General features: G+C 32.0%; 1 protein-coding gene and 1 pseudogene across 1 annotated transcript; one reads left to right on the top strand and one right to left on the bottom strand.

Annotated features, from left to right (window-relative positions):
- Positions 1–2,808: 2,808 nt before the first annotated feature.
- On the top strand, positions 2,809–9,658 carry LOC149531565 (cytochrome P450 716B1-like; annotated as a pseudogene).
- A 2,198-nt stretch (positions 9,659–11,856) lies between these two features.
- Positions 11,857–12,509, bottom strand: LOC149531564 (brassinosteroid-responsive RING protein 1-like). Its single transcript, XM_089808364.1, has one exon. The coding sequence runs from the start codon at positions 12,507–12,509 to the stop codon at positions 12,012–12,014; it is 498 nt and encodes a 165-aa protein (XP_089664490.1). The 3' UTR covers positions 11,857–12,011.
- Between the last annotated feature and the right edge of the window lie 525 nt (positions 12,510–13,034).

Here is a 13,034-nt window from a genome sequence, read left to right as displayed (position 1 = left end):
AATCAGCTTGGAGAAATAACATCAATCATACTCTCTGGTAGGGATTAAGTAAAAGGATTTTATCCCATCTCCACTCATAGCCAAAATAAATAATTAAAACAAAATTTAGGAGAGAGTTGCCAGCAATTGAAATATGAATAAGATGGAGGTGGCTTATTTGGTAAAGTAAAACTAAGAAATGATCATAATTACATGAGCATCGCAGTCATAAAAATAAATGATAAGAAATAAATTCATATTAAGAAAGGCTCAGGCGAGACATAGGAAGAAGAAGAACAACTAAAAAAAGAACCTTCAACTCAAAATCTAGGTGAATGGGAAATGAACTAAATTTCCAACCATAAGGTAAGATATGTAAAAATAAAAATAAGCATGTTGAATACATTAAGAACCTGGACTCAATTTTGTTTGTTGTTCAGCATCTCTTGCTTCCCCAACTTCACTGCTTTTTACCCCACTGAAAACTTTATATTTATCCACCCAATTAAATGCACTAGCACTGTGATTAGAAATTAGATAAGCAATTTAATAAAGTGGTTGAGACAGGCAGGTTGGACGGCTAAAGGAAACGACTGACATATCTTAGTAAATCAAGAAAAAAAATGAATGCCCGTTCTCAATAATAGAAAGAGCCGTCCATACTTAATAATTAGATATTGTTGCCCATTCATATTAAATGACTATGCAATAACCTTGCCGATTGAAGGAAGGATTAAAGAGTAGTATTTAATGTATCTATTGGATGTGATCCTATCTATCTATTTTATCTATTTATGGAATTTATTTAGCCAAGGAATGTATACATCAAATTATTACTCCATACTATTTTTTTATTTATTACAATTACAATTACAATTATAAAATTATTAATATGAATCACTTGATTTTAGTAATATTTACACATTTTGTTACATTGTAAAGAAAAGAAGTAATAGAACTATGTATTTTATTTCATCATTTTATACATTTATTCTATTTTTTTAAAAAAAAAAATTAGAAATGAAATGAATAAGCTATGTGTTCTATCTTCACATTCTCATTTGAATATTTCTAACATTTCCTTTACTCGAGAATAATATATTTGGTTTAATATATGGAGCAAAGCAGAGATACAATGTAAGGTAAGAGTAGAATGAAATCAATATTTAAGCATGTAATAATGTCTACGTGGTGTGTGCAGCTATCAGACCATCCCCACCTACCCTTTTGAGGAGCTAATCACCTCCACCTCAACCACACTCTCACCTTCTTCCTGCAACCACTCAAACACACTCAAGGACACATCAGTGGGTCAATGTCCAATAATCCATAATCAATATTAACTCATAAAGTAAATTTCATACATTACATAAGCCATTTAAAATACTTGATATTAAAATTAACATAACAATATGGAACCTAGTATCAGATTAAACATCATCATCAACTAAAATGAATTTAAAACACTCCATAATATTATTTAACTACTATCATATAATCAATCCAAAATAGCATACTAAGGTCAAAGTCCAACGACCCAATGAACAGTCACATAGTCCTAGAAATCTACTAGAAAACACATATATCTAAGGACGATTTGTGACAATTTTATAAAATATCATCTCGATTAAAAGTCTAGTCATCTAATGCTATCGACTAACTAGCCTAAAATAGAAAAACCATAACAACTTGACACAAGTCGAGATCATAAGTCCAGGTCAATAGTTGAAAGAGTCTAGAACAATATATGTCATAGGTCGAGACGTGACAAAATGTGAAAAGGGAAGAGATGTTGAGATGAATATTTATATGCCAATGTAAATGTGGTCAAAATTAATCATACATAATAACATACACAAAATTCAACGATTTTAAAAGTGACGAGTAAAATTGGCAAATGTAAATAAGTTGTTTGAAAACAATTTTATATCTGAAGATAATGAAATCACTAAGGGTCCGTTTGGTTCTTGGAAGATTACAAGAATTGGCTTTTTCAAAACCCGAATTTGAAAATTTGTGCGTTTGTTTCAAAATTTGCAAAATGGAGTTAGCATACAAGACTTCCAATTTTGCCTCAAAACCAGGTTTTCTAACTTCCTTTAAAAAATAGGAATTGAAAATCAAAGCCTGGTTTTGTTTTTTAAGAAGTGTAAAAACAATAGATTGGACTACTTTTTGAAATTCGCCTTCAACTCCAAGCTTATGCATAAAAATGTGTCTTCACACGCATCTTCCAAGTGAAACAAACGGTTTCAATAAAATCTCAAAAATCAGAATGAAGATATACAAAACCTTGATTTGGCTAAACCAAAATTTGTATAAATCCGAATTTTTTAAATTCCACGAACCAAACAGACCCTAATGACATGAATATGGTCACAAACATCTATAGTATTATGTGAGAAATAAAACGTGCACAAACTTCTAAATATGAAAAGTAGAGATTCAATAGCTTCGAGTGTATTCCATACAATTCCTAGAATATATTTGCAATGTAGAATTTCCATTGTCCTCTTTTTCATTCTCCTTCCTAATTTACAATGTATTCTAATTATTATATAATAAAAAATAGTCTAGTTAATATAACAAAATAATTATAGTTATAGGCATTTATGCCATCAAATTGCACGCGGCAACATTTGACCCAATTTATGAATTAGGTGAGCTGTACATTTAGAGTTCTAGACACAGCTTTAAATGAGGAAAGAAGCGGCTTATCTAATACTTTGACGCGGACGTAGTCAGTTGTCTGCCTATAATAAACTTCTGGCCGATAGGAGGAGGAAACAGTAGAGATTGATATTCTACATCTGGCCATTTGAACTTGACATGGATTATATCGTTCTTCTGGCTGTTTCAATTTTAACATCTGTGCTGCTTTTCTCTATTCTAGTGAAGCCATGGTGGATAACATCTTCGCCCACTGATCTCCCACCCGGAAGCTTCGGGTGGCCTCTGATCGGAGAGATGCCCGAATTCGTGGCCTCAATGTGGGCAAACGGATATCAGAGCTTTCTACACAAGAGAAATAAACGCTACGGAAACATCTTCAAGACATCTCTGTTTGGCCACCCAGTCGCCGTATTCTACAGTGCTGAAGGCAATCGATTTCTCTTCAACGCGGCAGACGTTCAGAGCTATTTTCCCGCCCCGGCTGTGAAGCTATTGGGAAATTCATTGCTCAGCAAGAGTGGCGAAGACGGCAGAGTCGTGAGAAAGATGCTCATGACGTTTCTGAGGCCGCAAGCTCTGCAGAAATTCGTGGGCAGAGCGGATCATATCGTGAAGGGTCATATAAAAAAGTACTGGATTGGAAAAGAACAAGTTACGGCGTTTCCTTTGATTAAGGGCGGGCTCTTTGGTGTGGCTTGCAATCTGTTTATGAGCGTGGAGGATGAAGTGGAAGAGAATGAGTTGAATGGGCCGTTCAGTGATATACTGAGGGGAATAGTGCAGATCCCTATCTATGTCCCTGGGACGCCATACTACAAAGGCTTCGCTGCTAGAAAGAAAGCTCACATATTGATGGGGAAGGTGATTGATAGAAGAAAGGAGGATCTGAAGAAGGGGTCAGCTTCGCCGGAGCAGGACTTGTTGTCTTTCCTTCTCTGCAACGTTGATGAGTGTGGTGAGAAGATGAGAGAGGAGGATATCATAGATAATATCATGATGCTTGTTGTGGCCGGCCATGAGACCACCCTTGTGGCCGTTACGTTCTTGCTTAGATATCTCGCCCTCCATCCTCACTGCTATGGGCGTGTACTTCAAGGTACATTTCTTAATTACCATCAAAATCATTTATTTCTACATTTGATTGTATTAATGTTTAAGGTCACATTCCTAGTCCGTAATCAAACTCTTTTGATTGTTAATTGTTATTGATGTGGGAGAAATGAAGTTTGGAAAAATAAGTCAATTTTGACCATTTAGCACTTTTAGACTAGGAATCAAGCCTTAGTATGTGATGTTTAAGCCATTTGCAAATGTACCATCAAGTTTAGTTATTTTCAAATTTGATTTGATCAACCTTTCAAATTGCATTCCTAATCCAACATCAAAATATAAAAGAACAAAAACTCATAGAAATATATGAAAAAAAGAAGCATGCAATCACTTGATAGACTATAGAAAATGATCATGATACAAAAATAAATATACAATCGAATCCAAACTTACTACAATATTGTTGTCGCCTAGTATTTTGATCAAAATATGCAAAAATTTTGACATAAGAAGATGAACAGAGCATTTGCAGATCATTAGTGAGATGGGAGGGAGGCAAGAGTTGGAGTGGAATGACTTGCAAAAGATGAAATATTCATGGAGAGCAGCGGAGGAGACACTGAGATTACAACCTCCATCACTAGGCTCATTGCGCATCTGCTTGGAAGACATTTCTTATGATGGTTTCCTCATTCCCAAAGGATGGAAGGTAAGTTCATCAAAACAATTGATCTACACACTTATAATTATTGTTAGCACTTTTAGTTTTGAAATCAAGACTTAGTGTGTGATATTTAAGCTATCCAATAATTATATATTGAGTAGATATTGATAATGTTGGGTGCAGTTATGCTGGGCAACATATTCAACGCATAAGAAAGAAGAGTATTTCCCCGAGCCAGAGAAATTTGATCCGACAAGGTTTGAAGGGAGTGGGCCCGCGCCATATACATTTGTAGCATTTGGAGGTGGTCGTCGAATGTGCCCCGGAAATGAATATGCTCGGATGATAATTTTGATGTTTCTTCATAACATTGTTAAAACATTCAAATGGGATTTGGTGGACACAAATGAGAAGATCTTTTGCAATCCGCTGCCTCTTCCTGCACAGGGACTGCCCCTTCGCCTTCTTCCACTCCTCTCACCATGACGCTCTCTAAACTATTCCCTCCATAATTCACTGTATGTGATTTAAGTATTTCCCCCACTCTTTAACACTTCAGGATTTGTTTTAAAATAATGTAGGTTGAACGACATTGTACACCCCCTATTATTAGTACTTGTCTTCATGCAATAATCTTGTATTGACTTGTATTCTATTAATTTATGAATTTCTACCATTCAAATTATTTTATTATTATCCTTTGTTAAATAAAGGAAATGTATGAAAAGTTCATGTTTATAATTTTATATTTTAATAATTTCAAAATCGTATTTATCTTTCATTTCAATGATTCAAATTATTGTGTCTTATTAGACCATTTTTCAAAGAATAAAAACTTTTAACATTTCATTTTTACTGAATATTTCTATCTAAAACTTTATTTTTGAAAAGAAACATTTAATTTTTTTGTTTTCTTTTAAATATAATATTTTAACTTTTATCAAGTTCTATAATTTTATTTATATAACAATTATTTTTTGTGAATAGTTTTATGTTTGTACATCATTAATTTAATATCTGATTTAGTTAATTGCACATATTCTTTGTCTTTAGATGAACTAATTATTGTATTATTCTATTTTTTATGTAGCATAACTATTATTCTCAATTCTCATTTCTACAATTTAATTTAATACACTACATATAATTACAATCATATAATTTGTAACAACTATAATTCTTCTCTACAATTTAATTCAAAACTATTCATTAACAGCAAGTACTAGCCACTACATGATATTTGTTTCAAAAATCACCAAATGTTTTTTGAAATAAAGCTGAATTGGTTTATAGATGTATATATTTTAATTATTTCTAAATTATTTTTATAAGAATGAGTGATATTTTAGTAATATGGAAGTTTACAAAATTAAACATTTTTTATTTGTAGAAGGTAAAATTGTTGAAGTTATAAAATAGTTCTTAATATTCGAAAAGAAAATATATTTTTTCACATACTTTTTCATATACAACTACCATCTATAAAAATAATGTATTTGAATGTTTAATACATTTTATAAATTAATATACTATTTAATAAATAATTTAATCTATATAAAAAACTAAATAAATAATATCGATATTTTCTACTCCAAAAATAGTAAACATTATATTTTTAAAAGCGAAAAACTAATTTAAATTACTCTACAATATAGCTAGGTTTTGAATTACTCTAAAATATAGTCATAAATCCTAACATAAAATTACTTCTTAAAATATTGTGTCTTACTCATTTCTCAATTTTTAATAAATAAAAATGATACAAAAAGTGAAGAATATAAGAAATGTCTATTGAATGTTGATTTTTTTTTTTTTTCTAAGAATGGAGAATTCAGAAATATAAGTTAGGCTAAACTTATCAAAGATTATAGAAATACTTGTACAATATCAAGCTTAGGGAAGTAAGAAGTTAAATTTAGTGATAGAAACAACATTATTTTATAATAGTATACTACTACAAATATGAGTTTATATTTTAGAATTTTAAGTATGAGCAACAAATTAAGTAAATACTATTAAGAAGAGATATGAATATTTCTTTATACTTGAGGTTATTGAAGTATTTTTTCTTCAATTAGAATCCTCTCCTAAATCAATAGTTTCTAACTTTTCTTTCCTTTGCTCCTTTTTGACTAGGTTAAAATAAATTATTATCAAATCTGCATTGCCATAATCTTCTCTTCCCAAAATAGTATAATCTAAGAGAAATATTGCATTTGGAGGGAAATCCTCTCCTAAATCAATAGTTTCTAACTTTTTTTTCCTTTGCTCCTTTTTGACTAGGTTAAAATAAATTATTATCAAATCTGCATTGCCATAATCTTCTCTTCCCAAAATAGTATAATCTAAGAGAAATATTGCATTTGGAGGGAAATTGGTGTACCAAATGTATACTAGATCTAATAGTAAATGGTATAGAATAATGTAGGAGAAATATCTAGATAATACTAGTTCTCTAAGGATTATAACCATACAAGACTCACAAAAAGGCTCAATGATTTAGAATTTCCTTAAATCTTTTCAAGAATTAATTACAAATTATATATCATGGGAGGTACATGATGTTAAGACTGTCCACATCTAGGAGGATTCTTAGAAGGGTCAACCTCCATTAAATCATAATTTGAACGATTCCATTCAAGTCTATAAAGATTGTTTGGTACTAAATTGAATGCACACATTTTTGCAATAGATAATTCTATAGGCAAGGCTATCTAGAAAGACCCTTCTAATCTACCCATGTCTAGTTATCAAAAAGATATTTTTAAAAAGATTATTTCAAAAACAAAAGTGTTTATATCGAATCAAAATAACAAACTTATATGGACTCCTCCTTATGATGGAAAGTACTCAGTTAAGTCAGGATACAATGTTGTTCAATTTATGGATATGCAAAATGTTAGATTCTGAGCCTTTTCTTTCTATTGGAATATTGTAGCTCTACGAAAAGAGGGTTGCTTTTCCTATTTGACCTTAAGGAAGAGAATTATTGCTAGTAATAAGATAGAGAAGCTACAAATAGCTCAACTCTTTCAATGTGAACTTTGTTATGAGGATTTTGAAATAGTAGAACACCTCTTTCTAAGACAAAAATTTGCTCAACAATGTTGGCATTTATTCATGAAAAAACTTCATTTGTTAATGCCATTTTCTAATAGCTTATGGAATGTGTTTGAAGATTGACCTACACTTTATCCCAATTCAGTTTTGCATGGATTTAGAAATGTTGTCTAAATACAATGATCTAGTCAATATGGTAAGAGAATTTTTAGAAAAATACTAATAGTACACAATTATACATATTCTTGGAAGGGATAAATCATCAATATATGAATTGGTTCAGAACCCATGCCAAGAGCAATAGAGAACGGATTTCACTCAGCTCATGCGACTTCAAGGTACTTTGATATTGTAACAACATATCCCCCTCCCTATGTTCAAACCCATCGTAATTACCAAGCAAACAATTAACAAGGCAAAAGCTAAATGAAATCTACTTGAAGAAATCTCATAAAAATGAACTTTAATGGATCATTAAGAAGTAATCTAGGTGAGTCAAGCTTTAGAGTGTGTTTCAGAGATCACATGGGTGATTTACTGCAATTCAAAGAAGTGCCTATAGTCTTTTAAACACAAACAACCAAGTTGAAGCACATGTAATATACTATGGTCTTGAATTAGCTATAAAACTAAAGTTTTTCAAATTTCATACTAAAGAAGATGAGTAAACAAATTTATAATTGGAAAATATCATATATTCTTCACCATACATGGGCCTTGATAGATTCCTTTTTAGACTATGCTTTTTAAGATACACTCGAAGAAGGAAACAAATGTGCATACCTTCTTGCTAACATGTGATGTAGTAAAATAGATATTGACACTCTACGAAAAAATTGTATATTATAAGAATTTCCTTTGTTAGCCAAATTTGTTCAGGATCAAAAGCTTATAGGGAAAAATAGATTCAATATCCTCCTTAGAATTGCACAAAGTTTTCACATTGATATTTGCTTTCGATTAATTCAAGGTTATTAAGGAATGAATTTTGGGATACTACATCAATTCATGACGTATTATCATACCCATTAAGATTAATTATTTCCATCAATACTTGGAAGACTTAATCATGTTTACATCATCCTTTGATACGAGCATATTCGAGCGATTTGGGATATTAATTGTTCATGTTAGTTTAAGGGCACCTCATATTTCACATTGATATTTGCTTTCGATTAATTCAAGGTTATTAAGGAATGGATTTTGGGATACTACATCAATTCATGACGTATTATCATACCCATTAAGATTAATTATTTCCATCAATACTTGGAAGACTTAATCATGTTTACATCATCCTTTGATACGAGCATATTCGAGCGATTTGGGATATTAATTGTTCATGTTAGTTTAAGGGCACCTCATATCCTGAATATCTTCGAGGAGAAGGGAGTCGTGTGCAAAGCTTCAAATTGATCATAGAGCTCACCTCAGAATGATTAACTAAAGTTAAGTTAGTTTGGAAAAATATGTGTTTTCAGACTATTCGATAATTAATCATTAGTAGTGTCATTTTATTCCATTTAAGGGTGATTGAGATCTATTCTAAACCCAATTTATAATAGTATGATTTCTTGCAAAGTATTAAGCTCTACTTGATGGAGTTGAAACGTGGCTTCTAGGGAGTGGCCATTTGAAGACCATATTGGTCAAGCATTCAAAAGATGCTACCCTCAATGCAAATGAAGCATCAAAAGAATTTTAGGTGATGAGATCCTCTATCCTAAGGAAAAAGGGTACATTTTTCCTTCTCAGTTAACTTCCATATTTCGTTCTAACAGAGAGGACCTAGTGCAATCACTTGGTATGCTAGAAAACATTACAGGGAAGACAATACTAGATGAATTCCTTGTGGGTGACAAACTATTGGAAGCTATTCAAAATTATGATTGAGGAATGGGTTAGAGCCAGTTGATAGAATTTTTTTCCAGACAATGTCTTCAGGATGGTGATGTTTTTACATCAATTCTGGACAGTACCAAGCGATCTCTGCCCCAACAAAGAATTTTGCCTTTTCAACAGGTCGCTCCTAGTGTGGGAAGAATTTTTAGGTTGGAGATGAAGAGTAAAATCTTTACCAAAGTGTACGCTCAGATCTGCTTGTGATTTCAGGGCATGACAGTGATTATTGTCCTCTGACTACAGCGTCTCCACATCATGATTCGAGCCAAGGGTCTAGAATTAGTTTGGCGTCTGTATTTCCTTCCACTTCTTTCCTTAGAGGCCATGTAATTGAACATGTTGGTCTATGATTAATTCCTTCTCTATACTTTCCATTTCTGAGACTTTGTGTTGTAAGGGATTCGTTTGTTTGCTGGAATAGGAAATGTATTCTCTATTTGGTACTCCAAATCAGAATAGGGAATAAGCAAACATATTTCAATTTTGTCACTAAAATGAATATATGTCCATTCCAAAAAATAGTTGTTATTGGAATGGGCCATTCCTATTCCCAGTCTGATTTTTTTATTTTTTCTAATTTGGTAAAAAAAAAAATTTTAATTTTTTTAAGAACTTTTAAATTTTTTTTTTTAAAACTTTTTTTTAATTATATTTATTTTTAAAAATACAATTTTTGTACAACCAAATAAGGGAGTAACATATTCCCAATCAAATACCAGGTTAACTATACAAGAATGGAATTGCTCTTTTCCATTCCCATTCCTATTCTAATTTTTTATTCTTATGCCAACAAACAAACGGGCCCTTGGAATCATATATTTTTGGTTTTGACATCTATAGCATAGTTACCAAAAATGAGAAACAACATGACACGAGATCAAGTGACGGGAAACAAAATTTTTTGAAAGTCGCCATAATAAATATATATATTTTCTTGAGTAATAATATGTAATTTCAAAATATTTTTAATATTAACATAAAAATTGAATATTGAATAAGACATTAGTGATAAAATATATTAGTGGATTGTTATTTTGCTTAAAACAAATATTAATTTTATTAAATTAATAAAACCAACTAATGTATAATGTCTTCAATTTAATTTTTAAAAATAAATGCCTTTGCCTTTTTCAATGAATAATTTTTTATTGAAAATTTATTTTATTTTCTTGTTTTGATCTTTGTTCTTGAGTAAAATTTAGATAAATATTATGTTTTGATATGAAATATTCTAGTGCATTCACCATAACTAAACTACTCTTTAATAAAGCATTGAGATATGAATGAGCCAAAGGTGTTATGCTTGACTAATTCTAAATAAAGAGTGCGAAAAAATTGGTTCTATTTTTTTTTTAGCATTTCATAATTTGAGTCAAGATAATTAAATTTAAAATTGTGCAAAAGTAACATCATAAACTATTGAAGTTGACTAATAGATAGATAGTAAATCATTAAAAGTTACAAAAAATGAACATAATACAAAGGTGTCCCTATGACTTAAATACTCTTGAAAGTGTTGGGTACAGCTAGAGGATGACCTAGTATAGAGAATCTGCAACTACATAAATCATCTAGATTTGGGATAAATAGATTAAGAACTGTTAATCATAAGTATTAGTTCAAAAGTATAGAAATAAGATGCTAATGATCTTTTCTTCTAATTTTGTTGTGGAAATTTTTATCTCTATAAAATCAATTCTCTAGTCCCTGAAAATTATCATAAAATGTAGGGACAAAATGTTTTCCGCTACACAAGAGCTTTCCTTATTGAACCCTCTATTTCAGTGTTCCCACTACCATGAAGGAAAAGCCCTACTCTAGTGTCTTTAGGTGATCAGTAGGATAGACAATCAAAAGGCTGATGTACAAACCAAATGAAGAGTGAATATACATGTGAATAACCCAAAATGAACCTGAAGACAACTAAAACATATAGACTAATGCAATAAGTATAATGCCTCTAAAATATTGTTTCTATAACTTGTTAATTTTTCTTTATTCCTTTTACTTTTGGGATTAGCACACCCTTATTATTCTGCACACCAATCCCTCGAAATTTTGAAATTTCCAGTCTGCGGGTGTATAGAGGTGTGTGTTAAATTAAATGAGAAAATTAAGAGTTAAATTTGCCTTATTCTTTTGTACAAGCCGAATCTTAGAACGATAAAAGCGGTATCTGCGACGTACAACGTGTTGGAGCACATGCAATTGCAGCAAATTACTGATCACTACTACATATTTCTATTCGATCGAATAGGAAAAATAAATAGTCCCCACTACATGAGGCTTTGTCGATATGCTTATGTTACCTATTTTTATATTTACAGCATTAGTGGGCGGCCAAACCAACAATTAAAGTATTGCCTTGACTGAAATAATTAATCGTTTCTCCGTAGTAACTACATTTCCACTGGTACGTTCTACAAATCACGCCTTCATATGGAATGTTATTTTCACTACCCACTTTGAACGCACTCTTTTATGACGCATGCGATGACAATTCATGAATTGGCCATTCTAAACCACACCATAAAAATTCCTAGCAAACATAACCTTGAATTTCTGATCAACATTAATGGAAGAAATCCCACAGCTAGTTATTATGATTGTGGACTACAAAGACTCTCTATATTTGGGCTCATCAGATGCAACAACATACATGTTCTAGAAATATGTTTTTCCGCTATGCAGAAACCATTAGATCATCTCCGAAGAGATAGGAGATCTGATCGGCCACCCACAGAGAAAGTGTTCCAGCTGGTTGAACATCCAACATCATCTGCCTTTGCGGAAGAAGAGCACATCTGCAGAGAGGACACGTGTCTTGACGCTGATCAATCCATCTATCCAAACAATCTCCATGAAATACGTGACTGCAATTACAGAGCTCTCTTATTTCATCATCTTTCCCAAACGAGTTCAAACAAACAGCGCACAAAACATCTTCCTCGGTCTCCCTAAATTTCTCAGCAAAAGTGAGGAGGGGCAAATTTTCTCTGATCATTTCCCCGCACACAACGGAATTCTCAGATATTTCTTCCAAGGAAATTTCTTCCACCAATCCAAGTCGAGAAAGAAGGCAGAAAGCCGCTTTGTTCGCGTCTTCTAAAACAGAAATAAAGGTGAAGAAAAAACTCGGGATCAAAAGAGCGTTATAATTCCTGAACCAACAATCTGCCATTTCAGCAGCGAAAACTAGGAATTTTCCTTCAGATGAGAAAAGAGAGAAGACAAAATATATAGAGAGAGGAAATGGTTGTGGAGAGAGATTGTGGTGAGGCCCGCTAAGATATCAACGGCTCTCCGGCAACTGCTCCGAAGCGTCGTTTAATGTGCCACTTTCCATTAAAACCCCAACGTGGAAGCAGATGATTGTAATTATTAATAGGGGTTTGAGTAAAAGCACGTGCATTCCATTTATTTGTTTGCAGTACCTACAGATCCGAATCATTTGCTTCCTCTTTACATCTCAATTTAAAGTGCGGAGTTTTTAAGCAAAAGCCTTTGCTTGCACTTACTTTATTTGCCACGTTCATATTTTAATAAAGAGCATTAAGAAAGAAAAACTTATAGTCTCACATATTTGTTAAGGTTTTGCTTTATCTAAATATGTAAGCTAAATATGTAATTCATCTTCATCTTTTATCTGGTTTTCTTTTCTCTTTTGTTTGCTTTCCTGACCACTGTTTGGTGGTCTGTTCGTTCT

This window comes from Cupressus sempervirens, chromosome 11 (genome assembly GCF_028749045.1).
Source record: "Cupressus sempervirens isolate cs-2001-9-10 chromosome 11, ASM2874904v1, whole genome shotgun sequence".
NCBI lineage: Eukaryota > Viridiplantae > Streptophyta > Pinopsida > Cupressales > Cupressaceae > Cupressus > Cupressus sempervirens.
This window is presented reverse-complemented; position numbering and strand designations above follow the sequence as displayed.